Source organism: Lissotriton helveticus, chromosome 1_1 (genome assembly GCF_964261635.1).
Source record: "Lissotriton helveticus chromosome 1_1, aLisHel1.1, whole genome shotgun sequence".
NCBI lineage: Eukaryota > Metazoa > Chordata > Amphibia > Caudata > Salamandridae > Lissotriton > Lissotriton helveticus.
The window spans coordinates 1,246,030,684-1,246,057,759 of NC_136057.1; the positions used below are offsets into that span (position 1 = coordinate 1,246,030,684).

At 45.2% G+C, this 27,076-nt stretch overlaps 1 protein-coding gene across 2 annotated transcripts in view; it reads right to left on the reverse strand.

The window, feature by feature from the left end:
• The window catches only part of CPNE8 (copine 8), a 1,123,798-nt gene that overhangs the window by 345,807 nt on the left and 750,915 nt on the right, over positions 1-27,076 (reverse strand). For both annotated transcript variants that reach the window (XM_078679874.1, XM_078679883.1), the window contains one exon: positions 10,553-10,614. In XM_078679874.1, the coding sequence (XP_078536000.1) occupies positions 10,553-10,614 (62 nt within the window). The remainder of the gene's footprint in view (positions 1-10,552; positions 10,615-27,076) is intronic.

A 27,076-nucleotide genomic window follows, 5' to 3' on the forward strand; every position in this document is an offset into this window, starting at 1 on the left:
CTGCCTGTGGATTCCTCACGTTTTGAATTGAATCTCCAAGCAGTCCCTCTCCCAAGCGGAGGGTGTCCACCTACTCATACCAAAAAGTCCTACAGCACAGAAGGAGCAAAATCAAATCGAATCAAAGCAATAATGCTTCACAAAAGTGTGGAATGAGGTCCATGTTGCCGCCTTACAGTTGTCTACCACATGGACACCTCTAGCCAAAGCAGAGTTTGAAGGCTTTGCTCTAGTAGAATGAGCTCTGACACCTTCAGGCGGCTCCTTCTTGGTCAAGGCGTAATATCTTGATGCACAAGATGATCCACCTGGAAAGCGTTCTCTTGTGGACAGCTTTGCCCTTCATTCGTCTCACGTAACCAACGAAGAGCTGGTCATCCAGCCTCAATTCCTTGGTTCTGTCCAAGTAGAAGCTGACCACCCTTCTGGGGTCCAGGAGATAACCTACTCCTTGGAACGGTGAGGGGGAGGATAGAAAGTAGGTAAACTGATTGACAGGGAGGCTTAAAACTAAGAGCCTGAAGCTCACTCAACCTCCTGGCAGAGGTAATTGCAATAAGAAAAACAGACTTGAATGTAAGAAGCCTCAACGGACAACTATGAAGAGACTCAGAAGGAGACCCCATCAGGAAAGTGAGAATCAGATTTAAGTCCCACTGAGGCATAATTAAGGGAGTGGGTAGAAGTCTATTAGTGAGGCCCTTAATGAAGCTCATACCTATGAGAGATTTAAACAGCGAAGGCTGTTCTGGCAAACAAAGAAGGGCTGATAAGTCAACAAGCAACCCTTAACAGTTGCCTCAGCACAACCTTGCTGGGTCAAGGAAAGTGAAAAGCTAAGCACATCAGATAAATGGGCCTTCAAGGGATCAATTGACCTCTCTCAACATCACTTCACAAATCTGGCTAATCCTGGCCGACAAAATAACATCCACCACATCTGGTGGGAGAGAGAAAAAACTCAGGTTGCCCCGCTCAATCTCCAGGCATGAAGGTGCAAGCTCTAGAGGTGGGGGTGTAGAACCTGCGCCTGAGATTGCGAGAGGTCTACTCTGAGAGGGAGACGGAGCGGAGAGTACTATGAGGGCTGAAGAAGGTCTGTGTACCATACCCTTCTTGACCAATCCGGGGCGATCAATATGACTTGGGCCCGGTCTAGGCAAATCTTCCTCAGAACCCGAGGAATCAAGGGTATGGGAGGTAACGCATAAAGAAGCTGTGAGCCCCAATCTAACTGAAACACGTCCCCCAACGCTCCCTGCATCGGATATTGGAGACTGCAGAACGACAGGCAGTACACGTTCTTGTGAGTGGCAAACGGGTCCAACTGAGGAAATACCCACATCTCGAAAATGTGATGGACCACCTCTGGATGAAGACGCCACTCGTGATCAGCCAAGTAATGCTGACTGAGACTGTCTGCAAGCACATTCAGTACCCCGGCCATATGATTTGCAACTACACAAATCTGATGGTCCTGAGCCTAGGACCAGCGTCGCAGAGCCTCTCTGCAGAGACAATAAAACCCTACCCCTCCCTGTTTGTTGATGTACCACATCGCAGTAGTGTTGTCTGTTAGGACCAGGACTGACTCACTGACCGAGAAGGGAGGGAAGAAAGGCCTTGAAAGCCAAACGTTTCACCCACAATTCCTGGAGACCAAAGACCCTTGATCTCCAGGTCCCCCAGATGAGCACCCCACCTAGATTGGAGGCATCCGTTATCACTGTGGTCACCGGAGAAGGAGGATGAAAGGTTTCCCTTGAGACAGGTTGCCTGGAACACAGCACCATTACAGATCCGCTGCATTGTCTCTGGAGAATCTGACGACTTCCCTGAGATCTCTGTTGTGTTGAAACCACTGCCTGCAGAGGCACCACTGGAGGGCCCTCATATGCCAGTGTGTATGGTTGACCAACAGTATGCAGGAAGCATACAGAACGAGCAAGCACAAGACCTTCAGGACTGGAACTTCCGCTCCTTCTTGAGATAACGGAATCATAGCCTGGATGTCTAGAATCCTCTGAGGAGGTGGAAAGGCATTATTCACAGAAGTGTCCAGTACTGGCCCTATGAACAGCTTGCGCTGAGCAGATACCAGGTGAGATTCGGGTACATTTATCAAATAACCCAAGTCAAACAACAGCTGAGCCGTTATTTGCAGATGATGCAGCACCAACTGCGGAGACTTTGCCTTGAGCAGCCAGTCATCTAGTTAGGGGAATACCAGAATCCCCGACCTTCTGAGATGAGCTGCAACTACTGCCATCACCTTTGTGAAGATTCACGGTATGGAAGTAAGTCCAAATGGAAGTACCACAAATTGGTAGTGTTGGGATACCACCGTAAAACCAAGATACCTCCGATGCGACTTCAGGATTGGAATGTGGAAATACGCATCCTGCAAATCAATCGACACCACCCAGTCTTCCTTCTGCATTGCCAGAATAACCTGAGCTAGGGTCAACATCTTAAACATCTCCTGCTTGAGGTAAAAATTCAAGATCCTGAGGTCCAGGATCGGTCTCAACCGCCCGTCCATTTTGGGATCAGGATATATCGGGATTAACACCCCCTGACCCCTTTCCTGCTCTGGAACCACGTCCTTTGCACCTTCCTGAAGCAAGGACAGGACCTCCTGTTGAAGGAGTAGCAAATGGTCTTCCGAACACCAGCCTTGGCGAGGAGTATAAGGAGAACTTCTGGAAAGGTAGGGTGTAACCATTTTCTACAAGATTTAAAATCCAAAGATCTGATGTAATAGAGTTCCAATTTTGTTGAAAATGGAACATGGTGGAAATACCGGCAATAGACTCGAGACACTGACATCTGCTGAGGTGATGATGAGAAATGAAAAGCTTACTAAAAATCTGCCAGAAATGTGGGTACACCGGCAAGTGATTACACAAAGGAAGCAGCAAAGGTCTTACATTGAGAGTAGACATACTCAGGTCAGTCACTTCCAAAACAGAGAAACCAGAGGTTTGCAGAGAAGTACAGCAGAGGAGACAGAGGGAATGCTTAGGGGCAACCCAACAATGGGTAGGAATAACTACAAAGAAGGAAATCAAAAGAATCAGAAACAAGCACCAGCAAAGCCAATCAATCAGCTTTGCTGATACCGTGCGAATCCAACTGGCAAAGAGAGAAACAGATTTACTTCTGACTGTATGATTATATAAAATCAGTAACAAAAGAAAAGTGGGAAAATAAGTTAAAAAAGAAAACTGGGAAGCTCAGTTAAAATCAATTTTAAAACCAATATATAGCACTTATAAAAAGGTCTTAGGAAAAGGAAATGTGGTTGGCTGGAATGAGATAACAGGGTTTCTTGCAAACTACTTTTCTAAAAGTGAGCCCTTTTCAGTGTCAACCGTAATTAGTACAAACAAATAAACTTCTGTATTTTCAATCTTATTATGTTAAACAGCAGTTTAGTGTTTTATCCACATCTACCTCTAAATAACCCAGGTTTCCTAACATTCATTCTTGTAGGGCTTTGAAAGTATGGGTCCATATTAGAAAAAAGTTAGGAATTCCATATTATTCAGCTAGGGCCCGATTGGGGAATCCCCAGGGACTCCCGGCTGCTTGCATGATTCACTTAGTCTCCCATTAAAGGGTTCTGGTATCTCTTGTTGGGGGGATTTGAAGTCGGGAACCGAGCTAGTAGGTTGGGAATCTCTGAATTTAATTGCAGGGGGCAAACTAACCAGGTTTAAATATTATCAGCTTCTGCATGGGGGAAGGGGGGAGGGTGGGTGGGGGTTTCAGGATTGGAATGAAGAGGAGAATGATACCTGGCTAGTCCAGTCGCTAAAAACTGGTGTCGTCAAGAAGGAGGTAGCTTTGTGGAATCAATCGCTGATCAATGCAGAAGACGATTTAGATAGAGATATTCAGAGGCTCTGGCGGGGAGGGAATTTTGAATATTGATTTGAGGGAAGAGTGGATGGCCTCCTTTGCATTGCTGAGAGAAACTGTGAAACCTGCCTATTTAAAACGTAATCAGCTCTTAACCGCATATAGGGTATATTGGTCCCAGGCGAGATTAGAAAAGCTTTTAGGGACACATTATGAATGCCCAAGATGCAAGGATCCTGTAGCTGATGATCTTCATATGTTTTTAACATGCCCAGAAATTGAGAAGTTTTGGTCTGAGGTGTGCCAATTTTTAACAGAAGTTATAGGTATCACTGTGAGGGTCAGTCCTGTCCTGGTATTTTTGGGAATCTGGCATGACAATAATATTAACATCAGTAGATTAGACGCAAGATTTATTTTTTATGTAATTATTTAAGGAAGAAGAGAGATTTGAAAATCATGGATGGCAAACATTCCACCCCACTTCCTGGAATGCAAAGAAAGTGTTATATATGTAAGCAAACAGGACCTATTGTGCGATTACAGTAGTAAAGAGAAAGTATGGCTTAAGCTGGTGGATTGGATCCAAAAAACTTGAGGTCCAATGCTTAAGCCAATGTTAAGCTGTTGGTCCTGTGTTCCTTCTGTGCTATGGACACTCCCGGGAAGGGTGGAAATGGGAACGGCTTTTCTCTCTTGATTGGAAGGACTCTAACCTGGTCCGGTTTACCGGAGAAGGGGAGGTGTATAGCCAGCAAGTAAATTGGCAGAATGACGACAAAAAAAAATTCATTCTTGTTCATTTTGTTTATTAATTTCCCTACTCTAATTAACTGTGTTTTAACATCAGATTATGGAAAAAATGAGAAAGTGCTTGATATGGCTTTCAATAAGTGAATCGACAAAACAAACAAGTTACTTACCTTTGGTAAAGCTTTTTCTGGTGGATACAGTATTTGCCTGTGGATTCCTCACATTTGATTCTTCACCTTTTGAATTTACCCCTGCACCAGCATCCCAGGGAAGCTTTTTCATAGCTCTCCCACGTCGACGAGGTTGTCACAATAGCACGGCTCCGCTCGCGACTCCGTATGACATCACTGGAGCCATAAGAAGTCCTCGTCAGCGAGCTGAGGTAAAGTTCCACCCATTTTTTCTGTCCCTACGAGGCGAATGGGTGTACCGACAATATATTGGAAGTATACACAGTACACAATATATACACAAATATATACAGTATATAAATGAAAGAAGAAGGAAGAACAGGAAAAGCTAAAACCTAGACATCTCCTAACAACAAGCATCATTGCAAGGCAAATGACAAAGAAATAGAAGAATGTCAAGCACAAACACCTTTTCCGTATACGTAGGTAGACAATGGGGAGGAAGGTGGGTCAATGAGGAATCCACAGGCAGATATTGTATCCACCGGAAAAAGTGTTACCGAAGGTAAGTAACTTGTTCTTCTGATGGATACATCTGCCTGTGGATTCCTCACCTTTTGAATTGAATCTCCAAGCAGTCCCTCTCCCAAGCGGAGGGTGTCCACCTACTCATACCAAAAAGTCCTACAGCACAGAAGGAGCAAAATCAAATCGAATCAAAGCAATAATGCTTCACAAAAGTGTGGAATGAGGTCCATGTTGCCGCCTTACAGTTGTCTACCACATGGACACCTCTAGCCAAAGCAGAGTTTGAAGGCTTTGCTCTAGTAGAATGAGCTCTGACACCTTCAGGCGGCTCCTTCTTGGTCAAGGCGTAATATCTTGATGCACAAGATGATCCACCTGGAAAGCGTTCTCTTGTGGACAGCTTTGCCCTTCATTCGTCTCACGTAACCAACGAAGAGCTGGTCATCCAGCCTCAATTCCTTGGTTCTGTCCAAGTAGAAGCTGACCACCCTTCTGGGGTCCAGGAGATAACCTACTCCTTGGAACGGTGAGGGGGAGGATAGAAAGTAGGTAAACTGATTGACAGGGAGGCTTAAAACTAAGAGCCTGAAGCTCACTCAACCTCCTGGCAGAGGTAATTGCACTAAGAAAAACAGACTTGAATGTAAGAAGCCTCAACGGACAACTATGAAGAGACTCAGAAGGAGACCCCATCAGGAAAGTGAGAATCAGATTTAAGTCCCACTGAGGCATAATTAAGGGAGTGGGTAGAAGTCTATTAGTGAGGCCCTTAATGAAGCTCATACCTATGAGAGATTTAAACAGCGAAGGCTGTTCTGGCAAACAAAGAAGGGCTGATAAGTCAACAAGCAACCCTTAACAGTTGCCTCAGCACAACCTTGCTGGGTCAAGGAAAGTGAAAAGCTAAGCACATCAGATAAATGGGCCTTCAAGGGATCAATTGACCTCTCTCAACATCACTTCACAAATCTGGCTAATCCTGGCCGACAAAATAACATCCACCACATCTGGTGGGAGAGAGAAAGAACTCAGGTTGCCCCGCTCAATCTCCAGGCATGAAGGTGCAAGCTCTAGAGGTGGGGGTGTAGAACCTGCGCCTGAGATTGCGAGAGGAGGTCTACTCTGAGAGGGAGACGGAGCGGAGAGTACTATGAGGGCTGAAGAAGGTCTGTGTACCATACCCTTCTTGACCAATCCGGGGCGATCAATATGACTTGGGCCCGGTCTAGGCAAATCTTCCTCAGAACCCGAGGAATCAAGGGTATGGGAGGGAACGCATAAAGAAGCTGTGAGCCCCAATCTAACTGAAACACGTCCCCCAACGCTCCCTGCATCGGATATTGGAGACTGCAGAACGACAGGCAGTACACGTTCTTGTGAGTGGCAAACGGGTCCAACTGAGGAAATACCCACATCTCGAAAATGTGATGGACCACCTCTGGATGAAGACGCCACTCGTGATCAGCCAAGTAATGCTGACTGAGACTGTCTGCAAGCACATTCAGTACCCCGGCCATATGATTTGCAACTACACAAATCTGATGGTCCTGAGCCTAGGACCAGCATCGCAGAGCCTCTCTGCAGAGACAATAAAACCCTACCCCTCCCTGTTTGTTGATGTACCACATCGCAGTAGTGTTGTCTGTTAGGACCAGGACTGACTCACTGACCGAGAAGGGAGGGAAGAAAGGCCTTGAAAGCCAAAAGTTTCACCCACAATTCCTGGAGACCAAAGACCCTTGATCTCCAGGTCCCCCAGATGAGCACCCCACCTAGATTGGAGGCATCCGTTATCACTGTGGTCACCGGAGAAGGAGGATGAACGGTTTCCCTTGAGACAGGTTGCCTGGAACACAGCACCATTACAGATCCGCTGCATTGTCTCTGGAGAATCTGACGACTTCCCTGAGATCTCTGTTGTGTTGAAACCACTGCCTGCAGAGGCACCACTGGAGGGCCCTCATATGCCAGTGTGTATGGTTGACCAACAGTATGCAGGAAGCATACAGAACGAGCAAGCACAAGACCTTCAGGACTGGAACTTCCGCTCCTTCTTGAGATAACGGAATCATAGCCTGGATGTCTAGAATCCTCTGAGGAGGTGGAAAGGCATTATTCACAGAAGTGTCCAGTACTGGCCCTATGAACAGCTTGCGCTGAGCAGATACCAGGTGAGATTCGGGTACATTTATCAAATAACCCAAGTCAAACAACAGCTGAGCCGTTATTTGCAGATGATGCAGCACCAACTGCGGAGACTTTGCCTTGAGCAGCCAGTCATCTAGTTAGGGGAATACCAGAATCCCCGACCTTCTGAGATGAGCTGCAACTACTGCCATCACCTTTGTGAAGATTCACGGTATGGAAGTAAGTCCAAATGGAAGTACCACAAATTGGTAGTGTTGGGATACCACCGTAAAACCAAGATACCTCCGATGCGACTTCAGGATTGGAATGTGGAAATACGCATCCTGCAAATCAATCGACACCACCCAGTCTTCCTTCTGCATTGCCAGAATAACCTGAGCTAGGGTCAACATCTTAAACATCTCCTGCTTGAGGTAAAAATTCAAGATCCTGAGGTCCAGGATCGGTCTCAACCGCCCGTCCATTTTGGGATCAGGATATATCGGGATTAACACCCCTGACCCCTTTCCTGCTCTGGAACCACGTCCTTTGCACCTTCCTGAAGCAAGGACAGGACCTCCTGTTGAAGGAGTAGCAAATGGTCTTCCGAACACCAGCCTTGGCGAGGAGTATAAGGAGAACTTCTGGAAAGGTAGGGTGTAACCATTTTCTACAAGATTTAAAATCCAAAGATCTGATGTAATAGAGTTCCAATTTTGTTGAAAATGGAACATCCGGCCTACTACGGGAAGCAAAATGCCCCAAGATGGGAGATCTAGAGCTGCTTCCCTGCGGAACCAGTGGGGGAACAGGAGAGGAGGAGAACTGTTGTTGGGTGGCCACCGGCAGACGGCCTCTTCCCTTCCCTTTATACGACTTTGACTGGGGGTTCTTTCACTGCTGTTGTTGCTGATGGCCTCAAAAGGAAGCCGCCTTTCCAAATCCACGAAACCTCCTGTAACTATATCCCCTAGACTGGGACTAAAGGCCTAAGGACCTTGCAGTAGCCCTGCTATCCTTGAAGCATTGCAGAGCAGAATCTGCCTTTGTCCTAAAGAGCCTGGATCCATCAAAAGGAAGATCAAGAAAAGTGGCCTGCACATCCAGAGAAAACCCCGAAGATCTCAACCAGGAGTGCTTCCTGGTATCCGCAGAGAAGCCCATCACCCTGGCGGCTGAGTCCGCCCCATACAGACCCAACTGAATCACTCGGTGGGCTGCCACCAACGTATCAGCCAACACCTCCAAAGAGTGACCTCGTACATCATCAGGCAGTTTAGGAGCCACCTCTTTGGCTGAGTCCATCAAAGCATGGATATATCTTCCCAAAAAGCAAGTGATGTTTGTAGATTGTAAGGCCATGGTGGCCAAGGAAAACACCTTTTTGGCTGATTGCTCCAGATTTTTGGAGTCCCTATCCCCCGGGGTGGTGAGGAAGGATTGTGCTGATTGGATGAACATGAAGCTTGAAGCACCAAGCTCTCTGGAGAATGGTGGGAGGTCCTCTGGAGCAGGCTTATAGCGTCTTGCCACTGTTCTTTAAACCGCCGGAGCAGACAAAGGCTTCCCCACACTTCCTTAATCAGATCTCTTAATGCCTCATTGAATGGCAGTAAAGGCTCAAGCACTGAAGACGGAAAGAGCAAAACTTCAGTCAGAGTATTAGACCTTACTTCAGCTGAGGGCAATTGCGGATCCAACTGATCAGCAGCCTTCCTGATGGCAGAATGATAAGGAGCCATGTCCTAAGAAGGCGTTTTCTTTGGAGAAGAAAGCTCCCACTACGGGCAAGTGTCCAAACCACTAGCCTCCTGAAGACCTTCAATGTCAACCATAGAGTCAAGCATTTCCCCCTCTTCAGCGTGTTCCTGCTGTCCCTGAGACTCCTCTTCTTCCAGCAGCCTCTGGGCCTCCCTCCTGGAGTGTAACTTCGGGGTCAGTGCCAACGGCGCCAGGCGCGGTGCCGGTGACATCGGCGCCTACGTCGGAGGATCCTCAGTAGCAGTCAGCATTGCCGCTCGAAGCCAGGATGCAATGGCAACTGCGATATTGGCATTGAGTACCTCGCCGCCTGGAGATGCCATGATGGTGTCATCAGCATGAAAGGCACAAAAGTTGCCTGGCCATATTGCTGTGGGATGCCCAAATTGTATGCAAGCGGACCCACAGGCCAGCCGGCACACCGGACAGGTTGCCGCTTTTAGAAAATGCAACAGATCCGCACCTGGTTCCGGAACCACCTGGTCTGGATCCAACCGAGGCGGTGTGGTGGGCTGTGGCTGCGGCACCGGGGACACCCGGGTCGGGGCAGACAAAGCCGGAGGAGGAGAAGACGACTCCCTGGGCCCCGGCGAATCGCTAGGTGCCAGTAAAAGGACCAGTCACCTGCGGAGAAGGTGAGGACGAAGGTAGGATGCCATCTTTACCATGATGCCGCTGAACCAGAGAAGCCGACCTCGAAGACTTGCCTTTCGAAGACCGACGCCGTGACCCATATCAACGCTTCTTTTTGTGACCTCAAGGTGTGCAGGGTCATCTACTTCAATTTGGATCTTTTGCGGCCTCTCTTCTCCTTTCTCACCCAGGTCATGAATAGCTTAACCTCTCGCTCCTTAAGTGCCTTCAGATTCATCCTCCTACAAGACGGACATCCTTCTACTTCGTGATCCGACTACAGACACCAAAGACAATCTTCATGGGTGTCCGTGATGGACATATGACCCTCACACACCCTACAGGGCTTCAACCCTGACTTCTTTTGTGTAGCCATCACACTGTGACACCACAGATAGAATGTAACAAAGTAATATCCTAAGGAAATGGAGAGTCCCAGAAAAACCTTTACGGGTCAACGGCGTGGAAAAAAGGCAACTGCCATCAGCACTCCAACGAGGTCTTCTTATAGCTACGGTGACGTCATATGGAGTTGTGAGCGGAGTCATGTTATTGTGGTGTCCTCGTTGACGTGGGAGAGCTATGAAAAAGTTTCTGGGGAATGCTGGCGCAGGGGTAAATTCAAAAGGTGAGGAATCTACAGGCAGATGTATCCATCAGAAATAATATATACTGACATTGCAGAGAAGAGACAATATATGTCTAAACAATATTTAAATATGAAAGTTGAATAAGTGTGGCAATAGCTTACTCACCCTCCTTTAATATAATCGAGGAAGGACACCTCTGTCTCCATCAGGAAAGAAAGTAAAGTAACCTGAAAAAATACATTACATAATCAGGCACAAACCACCATAACACCTTTAAAATGCCAAAACATACTCGTATACATAATACCCGATCTTACAGAGACCAAAATAATGAGCGTCGCAGACATATTTAATCAATTCCCTCATTGTCTTGAGAGGATGGCATGGTTTTACTGGCAGGTACACGACACAGTCACTACTACATCAGCATTCCTGGTGAAAAATGAACACAGTTTCTTTGGGCACAATGAGATCTGAGGGAATGAAAACAGACATGTTTATGGGCATATGGTCACGTGCACCAAAGATTCATTCGTACCTAAATGCTAATTTTTCATATATTATAGGGTAGTACCAATACCTTATTCACATCTTCACATTGTAGTATCTTTTCTAGCTACTACAAGGCATAATATCACCTGTGGCAATGCATTTCCCTCACCAATCTGTCTTTAGCCAAATCTCAAGCTAAGACAAGGCTCATGGTGAGGAACTGGAGTCGCCCCAACACCAATGCCTTCTACAATCTGCTAGTAACTACAACCCCATCTGACCAGTCCTTGAACAACAGATACGAAGAAAGCCTTACATATTGGTTAGTGGCTGCCAGTGATAGTCACGCCCCCTTTAGGACAGTCAATACAGCTAGCCTTCACGACGCCCAACGCTGATTTTCAGAAGTAAAAAAACTTACCCTACACCGTGCTGAACGTGACCGGAGATATAATTACTCTCCAGAAAAAAGATATCTATCAGACCCAACTCAAGCAATATAACAACACTGTTTTACAAACCAAGGCACACTATTTTTCTAACAAAATATTGAGTTCCACAAATAAATCCATAGAAATATTTGCAATTGTTGCTGATCTATCCAATGCCTACAGTGAAACCAGTCCCTACTCAATAAATATTATTATTATTATTATACAGCTTATACAGCGCCTGGTTACTCCAACGGAGTGTCCCCGTGCTAAACACCAGTTAGAACATGGCGGCTGCGCCACAGACCACCGCCCCACCCTGCAGCCAGGTCCCCTAATGGGACGACTACCTTAAGCCTAATTCCGGCCATCCAAAGTCAAGCGGAAAGCCAAGTCTTAAGTTTTTTTCGAAATACCATCTCTGAAGGGCACTTCCTAAGGTCAACAGGGAGGTTGTTCCAAGCTTTGGCCGCGAGGAATCCAAAAGAACTCCCACCTGCCCGTACCTTCCGCACCTTAGGCACGGTCAACTTTGCCGTGTCCAGGGACCTAAGGCAGCGTTCCGGTCTGTAGACTGTAAGAAGAGGGTGTAGAAAGCTAGGCCCTTGTTTGTAGAAAATCCTATGGGTGAAACACAAGGCCTTAAAAGTAACTCTGGCTTGAATGGGCAGCCAGGGTAATTTCCTCAGAGCCTCTCCAACCGGGGGCCGCCTAGGGATACCCAGTATTAGGTGGGCTGCCGCATTCTGAACCTTCTGTAGGATGTGCAAATTTTTCTGGGTCACCCCCAGGTACAAGATGTTGCAGTAGTCTAGACGGGACGTAACAAGAGCCTGTATATTCGTCCGTCTAGCCTCTACTGGGAGAAGATCCAACATTTCTCGCAACATCCTCAGACTGCCAAAACAGACACCAGCCACAGATAATATCTATTCAGAGAATGAAAGGGAGTCATTGAACCACACTCCCAGGTTCTTTGCCATGGCCTTAGGGGTCGGGGTGGGCCCATCTCCTCCGGCCACCACAAGTGTGACCAGAGGGAGGGTTGCTTACCCACCAATATCACCTCAGACTTTCCCGCATTCAGCTGCAAGCAGCTGAGCTTCATTCAGTTGGCGAGCTCCCCATAGCAGGCCTTAAACCTGGCAGCTGTTCCCGCCTCCTCTTGCTCCAGGGTAACTATCTGCTGTGTATCATCAGCATATGATACCAGTTTTACCCCTTGTCTCAGCACAATATTTGCCAAGGGGCGCATCTAAATATGTGACTCACTAAACACTTTCTTCATGGAATAAATAATTACCATCAAGACGAGTATCCCAGCTAATTTCCCCCATATAGCCCTGCCAACTACGCTCAAGAACTCTCATTCCATAGAGCAGTTTTCTACCATCAGCAGAGAAGTTTTTTTGAACCTTCTAATGAAGGTCAGATCTGGGATTTCGACAGTCTGCTGCCCTCCACATATATTAAAAGAAGCTTTCCTCACTTTTCAGGACCCTCCTCTTTCGCTATTGAACAACTCCCTCACGCAGGGGTGGTCACCAAAGCATTTAAAGATGCAGAAATAGTCCCCATAATCAAGAACTTAGAAGCAGACCCTCTAGCCTTTACGAATTATCGCCCTATCTCCCAAATACCTTTCTTAGCCAAGATTTTGGTAACTCACGTTGCAAACTGCCTCGGCTCCTTTATAGAACAGTCGCATTTTCTTCACCCTCATCAGATGGGCTTCCGACCCTCTCGCACTACATAAGCCCTGGTGTTACTCGACCACTCTGCTGTGTTTGACACGGTCAACCATGAACGCCTGGTGGACTGTGCCAGTAAAGCAGGGATACAGGGCCTGGCCCTTAAGTAGGTAACGTCTTTTCTAGATGATCACACTCACGCTTTACACCACACCCAATTCTCTGCCTTTAAAGTCAAATTGACATGTGAGGTGCCAAAGGACCCTTCTATATCACCGCACCTTTTCAATTTGTACCTGTATCCTCTAATTCAATCCTTAGGCGAAAGGAAGGTATGCACTTTCAACTACGCTGACGGTCTTCAACTGATCTTTGACATAGACAAGTCTGCTGCCTCCGTCACTAACTGTCAATCTACCAAACGACATATAAGTAGCTAGATGAACAGCAACCACTTGAAATTAAACCCAGATAAAACTGAACTAATCTTAATTGGAGGGCCCTCAAACCCTGGAATTCTACTTTTTGGCTGATTGAGTTGGGAAACTCTCCTCTACCATCCCTATCAACTAAAAGCCTTGGTATCACTATTGACTGCGATTTATCCATGAAATCTCAGATTGGAATGGTGCTCTCTACCTGCTTCTTTAAGCTCCAAAAGATAATGAGGATTAGCCGATTCCTTACTCCTGAAGCTCTTATCCAAGTAGTTTTAGCCTTAGTCATTTCCCATATTGACTACGCTAACTCGCTTTACCGGGGCATACCCGTATATCAATCAAAAAGACTGTAATTGGTGCAAAACCAGGCGCCTCGATTAATCTATTGCCAGCCAAGATGGCAGCATGCCACCCCGCTTATGGAAAAGTTACTTTGGCTCCCGCTTGTCTATGGCTTGCCTCACCTTTAAAGCGCTCCATGGTAACTGCCCAGTTTTCGTTTCTACTCGAGGCCTGAGATATATCCCCACTTTGGATTTTAGGTCTTCCCATTTGAATTTCTTAGCTACTTCATCTTTTAATCACAAGAAACTCAGACACTTAGGCAGCACCTGCACCACTGTATCCCACACAGAGTTGGAATATTGGCCTAAGAGACATGCAGTGTTCACAGACCGCAGCCCTGAACTGGCGGAAGAGAAAATCTTGTTACCAAATTGCTCCAGTTTCTTGGATTCCCTGTCCGGAAGTGCGGAAGGGAATGTGGTTGGGGATGCAGAAGTTTGGACAACCAAACTCTCAGGGGTAGGGTGTTGGGAGAGGAAAATGGGGTCGCCCAGGGCCGGGCGATGGCGTTGGGCCACGTTCCTATCCACAGGAGCCCCTGTGTTGGGCCTGGAACAGGCGCCCAAAAGAATGTCAGAAAGTACATCATTGAAGGGCAGCAGCGGCTTCGTAGAGGAAGATGCCAGCCGAAGCACTTCTGTCAGGAGGTTAGTCCTGATGGCCACTGTAGGGAGCTCGAGGTGGAGAGCCTCGGCTGCCTTACGCAACACCACAGAATAAGTACCACCTTCCTCCATAGCCACGGTAGAAGGAGACAGTGCGCCAGGTTCTGGAGAAAAATCCAGTCCACCTGCATCCTCCAAATCCTCTTCCCAGTCCGGGTCTAACTAGCATTGGGCTGCGAGAGGGTCTTCATACCCCCCCAGTCCTCCCCGTCATCCGTAACCTGCCGGGCAGGCGGAAAAGAAGGAGGAGGATGGCTTAAAGGATAGAAATTTCCCATTGGCGTCGGAATCGGCGTTGATCGACACTGGTCAGGGACCATGTCCATGTCGGGGTGGAAGCCAGGGACGGCGTCAGCCGGGGAGTCGGCCGACGCTGGCGGCAGTGCCGTAGACGTTGATGTCGGTGGAGGTCGTATGAGGCCAACAAACATCGGCAACGATCCTTGCATGGCTCCATGGGGCTGTCGAGGCCGAAGCTGTCGACGATGTTGGGGCCGGAGCCGCTGACAATGAAGGTTGAGGACCCCCAGTCCGACCCGCGGGGCCCGAAGGCACGCCGTCGGGGGTCCGACGACCCAAAGAGGTGGACCTTGACTGACAGAAATTCCTGCAGCTGGGTCGGAGTCGCCGACGGACCCGGGAAGGGCGGGTAGGTCGGGTAGGCCAACGGCGACTGCGTAGGCTCTGCCAGAGCTGTAGGGGAGGAACCACCTGCACCCTGAGCCGTGTCGCATGGGACAGGCTAGAGGAAGGCGAAGAACGATGCTGCTTCTTCTACTTCTTGTGCTTCGTTTTACCTGACCCCGAGTGCGAACACTTCGTCGAATGATGGTGGCGGCTCCACGACCGGTTCCTCCACCTCCCACAGGACTGGGACCTTGAACAGCATGGAGCCGACTCCCGGGCCTCAAGCAACTTTTGAGACCGCTCCCGCGAAGTTTTCAGAATCATGGTCAGGCAGTTAAGCCACGACGCAGGGTCGTGGTCGCGCCCCAGGCAGAAGAGACACTCGTGGTGCGGGTCTGTCACAACATCATGCGGGGAAAAACCTCGAAAGACTTGAAACCGGGCATCCCTATACACCAGGAGTCAAAGACTCAAAAAGACAGAGACAAAAGTCCCCAAAAACGAATTCAAAAATTGATTGGGGGTACCGCACTCTCCGGATCTGCGCTTGCTGGCACAGAAAAAAAAAGAACTGATGTCAGCGCGTGAGGGCGGTGTCTAAGTACCTGCCGCAACGTCATCCCAGCGAGCACAACACCTACGACGGACGCAGAGCCGCACGACGCCACCTTCCGATGCGCAGGGGTACTGCTGACAAAAACTTTCCGGATCCAGTCTGATGCCTGGGGGTAGTTTTAAGGTAAGGAATTTATCACTACCATGTCTCTTTCAGATGTCTGACCACATTCGACGATCATAGCATCTGAGAATGGTTAAGGAGTTAGCCTCTCTGACTGTGGTTGAAGTTATGGTAGAAAATCCTTTCCCTCTATTATCCAGATGCCTTCTTTCCTAGTCTGAAGGAGTGGTGCATGGCACTGATGGATTTGTTGAATGGCGTTGAGCTGCTTGAATTACTACAGAATTGTAGTGTAGCTCCTATTTTCCCAATAGGCTCTGCGCATTGGAATAGTACCTACAGCAGTAAAGGCCTAGGCCAGACGTTAACTAGGTCTACTACTGTCGATACTAGACTTAATTTTTGGGTTTGCCAGCTAAGCTCAGAGTTCGCTAGAAACTTTCTCGAATGTTCAAGGAAGGATTAACTTCCCTGATTAGACAAGAAGGGATTTAGTTTCTGACAACCATAGAACATGACAACTTTGCTCTCCCCTAATCAAGAGTCAATCTCAAGAGTCGTGTGAGCACAAGGCAATTATTTTACTCAGTCAGTACGTGCATTCTTAGTCTCATCAGAATGTAGAGAAAAGGAAGAGACGGGCGTGTTCAATAAAAAGGTGTTATTTATTGATCAGTCTCTTTTCTCGTACAAGAGAAATGGATCGATATTATTGCAATACTTATAGTTAAGTAAAGTGCATACATTAAAAGCAATAGTATAAAATAATACTGTAAAAACATTGATATGGTTTCTGAGCCATATGATGTTTAAAATGATTAAAATATATTTACATACACATATACATTTGACTAAACGTACTCAACTGGTGTTTCTAAATACGCCTACCCCGTGTACCTGACCTAAGTCTAATGCGTGGGCGGGAATAGAAAGTTACAGTTTAAGTTACGTTTGTTTTTGCCAAGTGAATAACTAAGGAATTCTCTGTGAGGGGTTATTCAGTTCTGTACCTGGAAGTTAGGATGAATGAGGAATGGTATCTCTTTCTCTGCTCTCGATATTCCAGGCTGCCTGCGAGGGCTGCCCAGAAGCGCCGGTGCTGGGTCTCTCGGCTTGAGATAGCAGCGCGTCTCTCAGCGCGTCAGGAAGGCGGGGCTGCTGCCAGCGGGGTCTGCTTCTGCTCTCGGCTTCGGCAAGTATGGCTGCTCCGTCTTGTCACCACGCGTGTGTTTGCATAGGGCAAGGTCGGCAATATTTATACCTTAAAGGTGCCGAGATTGACGTAAGGATGGACATAGATACGTCAATAAAGATGTCATACGACTTGCTCGTTAGCACATTCTTTACTAAAGTTCTCTGTGAAATCAAAACAATGGCCGCACGGATTTTCCAGGTTGTCATAGGTTTGATTTGTTATGAGAACGTCGTATGCCTTATCAGGGGCTGGAGGAATGTCGCTTGTCTAATTAGATCTCAAGCTTATGACCTAATCAGATAACACGTTCCTGTGCCGGAGTGTGACTGCGTCAGATAACGGTATCTGCATCATGGGGGTTTTCTTGCCTCATGGGCTGACTGTTAGTTAACTTGATAGTTAGTTTAACCAGAATAGGGTCAGGAATAGGGGGACTGATTCAGAACCTATAGAAATACACGACACCCACTCCACGCTAACTATGGTCATATCTACTAATCTATGCATAGTATAACATAGTACAACATACTATAGAGTATAGTGTATACCTTACCAACCCAAAATACATAAATGCATTTAGAAATTTTCAAATATACTGAAAAATTGCAGTCATATATATTGTATGCACTTAAGCTATGAATTAAATGCAAAAGTAAACACGCATTTTTATGCATTATTGCTTATCGGTATATGAGAAATACACATGAAATGGCTCTTAATATGGCTATACAGAAAGGAAGTCCGAGACCATTTCATCACATAATAAAATATTTGTGAACCTACCAGCGGGCAGCTAAAGTCTATAAAGTATCTAAAAATAGAAATTTTAGTTCTCTAGGAATAGTTTCTTACTTTAAGCAGAAGATCAGTGTCCCGGGAAAAAATATGTAGAAAAATATTTTAAGGGGCATGCTGAAAAAATTGCTGTCCGTGAACTGGAGTGAAATTGTTCATGTGACTTTATTTTTAAAGTTGAAGGCCGAATTCAGGGAACGCCGTGTGCGAGTTTTACTCAAAAGTCTCTATTTCTGTTCTGGAGAGAACATCATATCATTCAGGCTTTCGAAAAAACTGTCAACAGCTTCATGGGAAAGTTCCACTAAGTCGGAAATAGGTGTAACCATGCATTCGTGCGCATGATTGTCTCCATTGACATTCTGATTCGCATTGCTGACAGAAGGTCGTACCTGTTCGATGCTGCTTTCATCTTGAACTTCACTACTCTTCAATCGCAGTGGTGAAGATTCCAGGAATGCCGTCATCAGGATTGGCAGCCTTTGAGGGCAGCACAAAGCGTGAACCTTGGTAGGAACCAACAGTGTATCTGCATCCACCGGCGCATCCGATTGTAGCGTCAGACAGGTGTCTAACACGCATTCTTCTCCGCATAGCAGACACCTTAGTACAGGTAAAACACACCTTTGCCACATTGGTCGAAATGATAGAAACCAAGTCATGTTGAGGTCTCTAAGCCGGGAGAGTCCCAGGATTTTTGATATCTGGTCCCGGTATCCAATGGCTAGGATCGTATCTTCCATTGTCGCGAGAGTTTGATCTGTGACATGGGTTGCCATAACGAAAAATAAGGACTAGGAATAGGATTCCTGCAATTAGTCCCAGGATCAGGGGAAGTCCGCCAAAAATCGAATGGACGAAATCTGGAAAAATACCCAGTATGGCTTTGAATGGTGTTAATGCCATCGAAAATACTGTCTTAAATACCTTTGAGACCCCATTGGTATCAGAAATATTTAAGATTTCGCTCAGGATTTCCGCGAAATGTACGGGGGAATTAGTTGATAATAATGTATGTATCTCTGCAGTCGTCCTTGCGACTTGTAGATCATATGTTTCTTTTGATGACGTGAGCCTTGTAGGCGTCTGAAGAAGCACTGTTTTCATTCTGCTTAAAGTGTCTATTCGAATAGAAGTAATTTTCAAACTGGGCCATGCCCTTGCCTCCCTGTCTGGAAAGGAGCTGGGGAATAAAGAACGTCCACAGCACTTGACCTTCGCCGTTGTAGTTACTAGATAAGGAGTCCCGGGCATAAGACTGCAACATCTGCGGTCTACAATAAGAATGTAACTCCCATTATAGAGTCTTTGAAAGAATGGTTCTATTTCAGTTGCAGGTGCGCCTTGCTGGTGACATGAAAGGTTGTATGAATTCCCTTCACAGGCTCCATGCAAACTAATTCCGTTACACAGAAGCGTGCCGCTTAGTGACATAGCACAATTGTTGCCACTAAGAAACACTTTCTGTCCTTTATTACTGACACATGCATGTGAATAGGGCAGGTTCCAAGTTGTTTTAAGGTACCCCTTTCCCAATTTCTCGTACATGCCAGCCTGTATATATTTTTGGCAGTATTGAAACCTGAAGGTTGAGATTGGAATATTTATGATTCCGTGGATTATCCATTCACTGACAGGTCGTTCTGACATTGTCATTGGTAATCTTTCTAGTTTTTCAATGCTCAAGATTGTATAATCAGCACCCTTTTGCGCCATACCGATTTGTCTATCAGTAAGGTTAAAGATTTGGAATAGTGACGTTGTGTTGATTAAACGCCAAGGCACATAGCCTGAACGCAGATTTTGTAACGTCCAGCCAAGCTGTACAATGGAACGCAATTGTGACTGACCATGTTGTAATAACAGTAAGTCTTGCGATAATATATCGATTGCTGAAGACACAATGCTGTCCAATGAAAAAATTCTGGAGGACAGAGTCATTAACCCATTGTCCACTACAGAAAGTGATTTTTCCAAATTAATACGGTCAATTTCCCGTATTCTTTCTGCTGTCTCAATTTGAGTAACCTTCCAGGCCTCATTGTATGCTGCATATACAGAGGCTGCTATGAAACGCTTTTGACGCTGTTTGCGTGGTCCCATTATGAAATCACGCAAGTCAGCACCATCAGTAAGTAAAGTTAGGTGTTGCTTAATTTCAGGCAGTGTGGAAGTCTGTAGCCATTGAAGGCATAATTGCCCACACTGTAGGTTGTTATTATCCCTGGGTGATGTCTTTGGGGATATCTAGGGTCTGGCCTGGTCATTTTAAAACCCTGTGTTTTATTCAGGAATCTATCTTGACAGTTATTTGTATCTGTGGGCCAGATCAACCATTGTTTCCAATCAGGATGTGTTCTGTTTTTGTTTAATATATGGTTTACGTCTATCTCTTCATCTGTATCAGAGTTATTGCTAAACATTGTTGGCTTTGGAATAGACGGATTATTTAAATCTTTGATTTTGGCTAAGCCAAGACAGGTGGTTTGTTGAACAGTGTCATTTAAAAATATCATTTGTTCTGGGATCATGCAGGCTCTAAACAAAGCTTCTAAACCCTGTACTTGCCATTCTTTTGTACCCCAAACACTTTTTAAATCAACATTTTTGTCCCAATAATCAAATCCAAAAGTATTCATTTTTTCAAAGAATGAATCTGAATATATCAATTTTGTGTTGGTTATCATGGTTTTCATCCCTGTCTTGTTTGACAATTTAAAATAAAATGTTTCAGCATTACTTATGTTAAAACCTGAAAAATATGAATATTCGTCATACACGGTTCTAGAGCTCCCTTTTGGAGGTGTAGCGCAATGTTCCCATTGATTATAATTTAAAACATTTCTAGGTTGTGCAGATTTATGCAAAAAATGGTTACCATAATGGTTATAGCAATACATACTATCATAATTTGTAGAACCTTGCAAATAATCATGTTTTGTAAATTTAGCAGACATTACTAAGTCAGACATCATGTTGTTAATACTCTCGAAGTCCCAATCATCAGCAAATGAGTTTGGTTTTGCAAAGTCACTCAAAGAGATCTTGATTTGGTGTGGATATTTCAGGATCTCGACCGGACCATAAATTTCATAGTCAGTGTTGTCCCAGGCTACCCCACCAGGTATAGGATTGGCTGTGAAGTTGGCTGAAGAAAGTTCTGAAGAAAGTTCTCTTTTCTCGACGTGTGAAGATGTGTGTGGTTTGAGGACCAAGTTGATGTTCTGACTTGCTGTGTCCATTTTAGCATATTTTCCCTCAATGAAGCGTCCCAAAGTAAATACCATGATGAGCCAAAGTATGAGGATAAATGCACCAAAACCCACCCAAAATTCAATCCATGGAGAAACCAGATATGTTTCTTTCAGATGTTTCAAAAGTTCCTTAGCTTTGTCTTTAAAGGATTTTGATGATGGCTGTGTCTTTGATTCACTGAAGCCGTCAGAGGAATCATCGAAGTTGATGAAGTACCCGGATGCAGTTCTGTCAATTGTTCCAATTGCTTCAGGATTTTTGTTCCTTGCATTTTCACTTGGTACTTCAGTATAGATTGGTGTGTCTCTGCTAAATGTCTCTATTTGGGTTTTCAGAGGTCTTAGTTCTATTGCATTGTTGCATAGTCCTTCTTGTTCTTCTGCAGGCGTTTCGAATGTGATGAGCCTTTTTGATAGGACCTCTGTGCTGGTAGCAAACCTTGGTGTTCTGCTACTTATTGGGAGTCCACTTGGCCTACTGTTTGTTATCGGCCACATGTTGTGGTTTTACCAGGTCGGTGGATACAACTCGGTTCTCCTTTTTTCCAGCAAGTGGCGGTAGTACAACTGATCTTGTCCCGTTGACAGACAAGACAGGAACTGCTTTTCTGTAAGAAGGCCCAAATTCCTTCTTTACCGCGATCTTCTCCCTGACTAGATCCCCGACTTTTGGAATCCAGACAGGTCTTGCTGGGACAGGTGGTGATTCTTCAGTGGTTGTTGGCTGTTGTTTCAACTGTATGTTGCTCAGGTCTTTTCTTGTTTTGTTTAAGTCCTGCAAAATAGCCAAACGGTCTTTGACATCAAAGCTTTTTTCTATTACCACTGAAGTCTGACTATCAAGGTCAGAGATCAACATCCTAGTTCCGAATAATAATTCGTACGGACTGAATCCCTTCAGAGAATTTCTTGGCAAGTTATTTAGACTACGTTGGACACTTATTAGATGTTTGACCCCCCCAGCTCCCGAACCTAATATCCTTTCCATTATAGATTGCTTTCTGCCTTGGTTTTTTCTTTACACCATCCCGTACCCTCAGGAAGGAAGTGAGAAGATTCCCGCTGGGCTGTGCTCATTTGGCCATGTTTCCCCCCCAGGCTGGATTGCCTGAGTGAAAACAATGGTCGAACGTAGCATGCTCTTAGCGTATATGCCATTTAGACTCGCAAATCTTGTATAATAGTCCGGACGTCAGCCGAGTGCTGGTGATCTACATTATAAGTGGAAACTAGCCTGTATATGTTAATCGCAAGCCATTCTTTTTGCTGGTAATATTATCTGCCTTGATACGACGAGGTATTAAACTGCTTCTCTCCCCACTGCGATCTCTGTTGCAGTTTGGGCAGTTTTTTACAAACATGGTGTAGTGCAGGCTCATGCCTGGCCACCAGTACCGTGATTGTAATTCTTCCAGAGAATCTTTTAATTTAAGGTGTCTGTGACCCTCGCCCATGTGTGCGTCTGCGATTAACAAGTTTCTCCTGTCCATGTTTGGAATCACTCTATCCCCCACTCCAGGGATTCGAGCAAAAGGGACGGAGTTTGCATCGATTATGTATGTATAATTGAGTGGATAGTTGATCGGTAACGCTGAGCAGTCGCCTTTTGATGACGTTTTCACCGCCAGCATTGTTTCACCGTCAATGTATTTTAATGTACGCTTTTTTCGATCTACGGGAGCCGATTTAGTGGCTGCCGCTGCGGCTGTTTCAGCCAATGAATTCCCTACAACGTGAACGCCATCACGTTGATGACTCAGTGAGTGAGTCACGTGAGTCTTTGGTAGTTCTTTTTTCAAAAGAGCTACTTGTTCCCAGAGCAGTCTCTGCTTTATTGATGCATCTGTGTCATCTTTGTAACCGTTCTGAATCCATGTCTGCAAATCCTTGTTATATGCTTTGACGCAGTAATATGAATCTGACACTATAAGCGTCGGGAATTCGCGATCCGCATTATCTAGCGCCATTTTCAAAGCTATTATTTCAGTTTGTTTTTCTGAATTAGTTTCTACTGAGTGTGATTTTGTTAATAGAGGTTTTAGTTTACCTCCGCGCCACACTTCTTTTGTAATCTCACATGTGGGGTTGTATGCATGTTCTCCCCAAACGGAGGGTTGAGCATGTCCGTCTGTATAGATTACACAGGCGTAATGTCGTAGAGGAAGAATGTCGATTGGCAGAGGATACGTCTTTTCATATTTTAGATTTTTTAATTCTTCTAGTTCTTAAAAAATTGTCAACCAGGCTATACTTGATAATTCATATCCTTCGTATAGAATTTTTAGATGGGCAATTCTGGATTTTTTGAAGTTGAATTTGTAACCCTCTGCAGCGAACCCAAGTATTATGGTGTTCACTCTTTTCAAGTGAGTCTCCAAGTCATCATCTGTTAGGTAAATGTCATCAACATAAGATAATGCTTCATCATCATATAGTTGTAGTAATTCTGTTACTCTCGCTGAGAATACCCCCGGGCTGTTCTTGTACCCCTGGGCTAACCGACAGAATTGTTTTTGAGTGCCATTTACTGAGAATGCAGTTAAATATCTGCTCTCCGGTGCTATGTTTTGACAAAAGAATCCATTGGAAATGTCCAAGGTAGTTTTGTATTTTTTGCGCACTATGTTATTCATTAGTGCAGCACTGTGTGAGTTTTGCACTGCAAAGGTTTTGCAACATGTGTTACGGTGTCGGTAATCCAAAACTAGACGATATGAATTGTCTGGTTTGGAGACCGGAAACAAAGGATTGTTCATTTGTGAGGTGCAAGTTTCAATCACCCCCTGGTATTCTAGCTGATCTAGTATTTCATTTACTTGTTTTTTAGCTTCTTGCTTAATTGGGTACTGCCTTTGTGCAGTAGGTTGTGATTTTAACTGGATTTTGTGAGGAGGGGAGTCCTCATCCCATCCTACATGATTTTTATATAAAGCAGGTGCTAAGGCCACTGCCCACTTTCTAGCAAGTGTGTATTTTTTATGAATCGGTATTTGATTCGAGAAGGCAGGCATAATTACTTCTTCGCCATGAGGGCACTCCCTGACAAACTCTGGTGGCCAGTCTTTTTCAGCTAGAAGGATGTCATAGCCTTTGGAAAGGTTATCCCAAAATAGTCCCCTTATTTTCCTAGTCTTATCTCCCTCTATACGTAATGTTATCTCGTATATCTTGTGGGGCTTGCTAACTCTGGTGTCTGCAGTTTCCACTTGAAGGTATTCATTCGTGTCCACTGTCTCCAGATGATTCATAAGGACTTTGCGAGCTATGCTCACCTCTGCTGCGCTGTCTAGCATTGTCTGAGCCCACTCTCCGTTTTTCAGTTGTGTCCTCAGTATTCTCGGCATTGTTAACTACCTTGATACTGGCTACCTTCTTTTTTGGAAATTGTAATTTATTTTTTAGCTGAGCAGGTTCCTTGTCTTTGGACTTGGCGTGCTCTTCTGATCGTCCTCTTCTTTCCGATTTCTGCGAGGAATTCTGAAAAGATTGAGAGGGACGTGTATCAATGTCTTGATATCTATCAGGTTTTTTAATATTATCCCTATTTCTAAGGTTATATCTATTCCCAGAGGGGTCACTCTGTGGTGACGTCTGTCTTTGGTTTGGAGATTTCTCTCTTCGCCTCGGAGACCTTCCTCTGGACTGGAATTTCTTTTCTTTAGGATTGGATTGTTTATTTCCATCCCAGTTCTTTTTTGGTGAATTATTATTATTAAAAAATATTTTTTCTGGACTTGTAGTCAGTTGCGGTTTTACTGGTATTCCACCTAGACTATCTCTGCCTAGTTCTTCATAGGATTTTTCTATGATTCTGGCAATTTCAGCTGGTTGGTCTGCTATATCTGTCTCTTTTAACCTCTGGCGGATCGCCACGTTTGCTGCTTCACCTTTTATGTTGGCTAATAATATAGCCGAGACCTGCTTGAAGTCTTTTAGTAATTTCATACCAAGAGTTAAAGCAGGTTCTGGACCGTATTCATCTTGAATTTGTTTTAGCACATCTGGTATTACCGAAATGGATGGAACACCGTGCGTTTTTGTGTAGATGGAAGCAAAGACTGTACCCCAAGTGTCACAGTCCTCAATGTGTGGTGCGATTCCCATTGGGAGACATATAGTCAGAATCCTATGTTTTTCCAGCGGGGTGGTGTCAGGAAACACCGCCTCTATTTGGGTGATTTTCTGTGCCAACCAGAATGGTATTTGTTCCCGTTTAGCTGGAACTTTACCTAGGCAGGATTGGATGTTCTGTGGTGTAATTTTATTTGTGTTCCCCTGGTGAGGGGTCAGCTGTGGAAGTTTAATCGCTGGCTGAATTGTTGAAGTCCGCATTACATACTGAACTAATTGTCTATAAATTTTTAGTAGTTGTTTTAGCTGTATTAATAGCTCTGCTGCAGGCATTCTTTCGATGTCTGGATGTGGTGTGTATCCGGCTAAGACCGGCCACGTTGCTCCTGGTCTTCCTAAAGGACCGAGCCTTGTAATGTGATTATTATGTTTTAGGGCGCCATCAAATAAGAGCAAATGCTCTTGGAATTTGAGTGGTACTTCCACCTCCTCGAAAGGAGTGTACTCATTAGGAGGTTCCTCTATTTTGTAATAGTGGAAGTACTTTGTTACAGCATTTGCTGCTGGAAAATGTATCCATGAATAGTATACCTCTGTCTGCCGATATTCGTGTGCCTCAATTACGAATATGACTGTGCCACCTCTAGGTGTCAGTCCATTTTCTATAAGTTTTAAGGTTATAGATCTCCTTTTGATGACCGGAATGAGTATTATATCCGCGTCTGCTGCTTGCATGGTAGCATCAGCATCTGCGAGTTCAGTTGCTAATCTAACTGCCTCTCTTTCATCATCACTCTCTGCCATTTTACCGACAGGAAGCTTATGTCTTTTGTTTGCAGATCAGGTTTCTTATGGAACAAAGATTAGATGCACAATATTTTGGAACTGTTTATCCTTCAACGTTGACTATACCAAGAACCTTACATAGGAGTTCCCTCCTGCGAGGTTTTGGAGGATATTACCTTTCACCCACTCCAGACGTCTTTGGAGTATTTGGGAAAAGGGGTCTGAGTGAGAAAGCACGACTGAGTTACTCTAAATGTCTTACGTTAGTTTTATCGCCCTTTCCAAACACGTTGGGCGCCATGTAGTGTAGCTCCTATTTTCCCAATAGGCTCTGCGCATTGGAATAGTACCTACAGCAGTAAAGGCCTAGGCCAGACGTTAACTAGGTCTACTACTGTCGATACTAGACTTAATTTTTGGGTTTGCCAGCTAAGCTCAGAGTTCGCTAGAAACTTTCTCGAATGTTCAAGGAAGGATTAACTTCCCTGATTAGACAAGAAGGGATTTAGTTTCTGACAACCATAGAACATGACAACTTTGCTCTCCCCTAATCAAGAGTCAATCTCAAGAGTCGTGTGAGCACAAGGCAATTATTTTACTCAGTCAGTACGTGCATTCTTAGTCTCATCAGAATGTAGAGAAAAGGAAGAGACGGGCGTGTTCAATAAAAAGGTGTTATTTATTGATCAGTCTCTTTTCTCGTACAAGAGAAATGGATCGATATTATTGCAATACTTATAGTTAAGTAAAGTGCATACATTAAAAGCAATAGTATAAAATAATACTGTAAAAACATTGATATGGTTTCTGAGCCATATGATGTTTAAAATGATTAAAATATATTTACATACACATATACATTTGACTAAACGTACTCAACTGGTGTTTCTAAATACGCCTACCCCGTGTACCTGACCTAAGTCTAATGCGTGGGCGGGAATAGAAAGTTACAGTTTAAGTTAAGTTTGTTTTTGCCAAGTGAATAACTAAGGAATTCTCTGTGAGGGGTTATTCAGTTCTGTACCTGGAAGTTAGGATGAATGAGGAATGGTATCTCTTTCTCTGCTCTCGATATTCCAGGCTGCCTGCGAGGGCTGCCCAGAAGCGCCGGTGCTGGGTCTCTCGGCTTGAGATAGCAGCGCGTCTCTCAGCGCGTCAGGAAGGCGGGGCTGCTGCCAGCGGGGTCTGCTTCTGCTCTCGGCTTCGGCAAGTATGGCT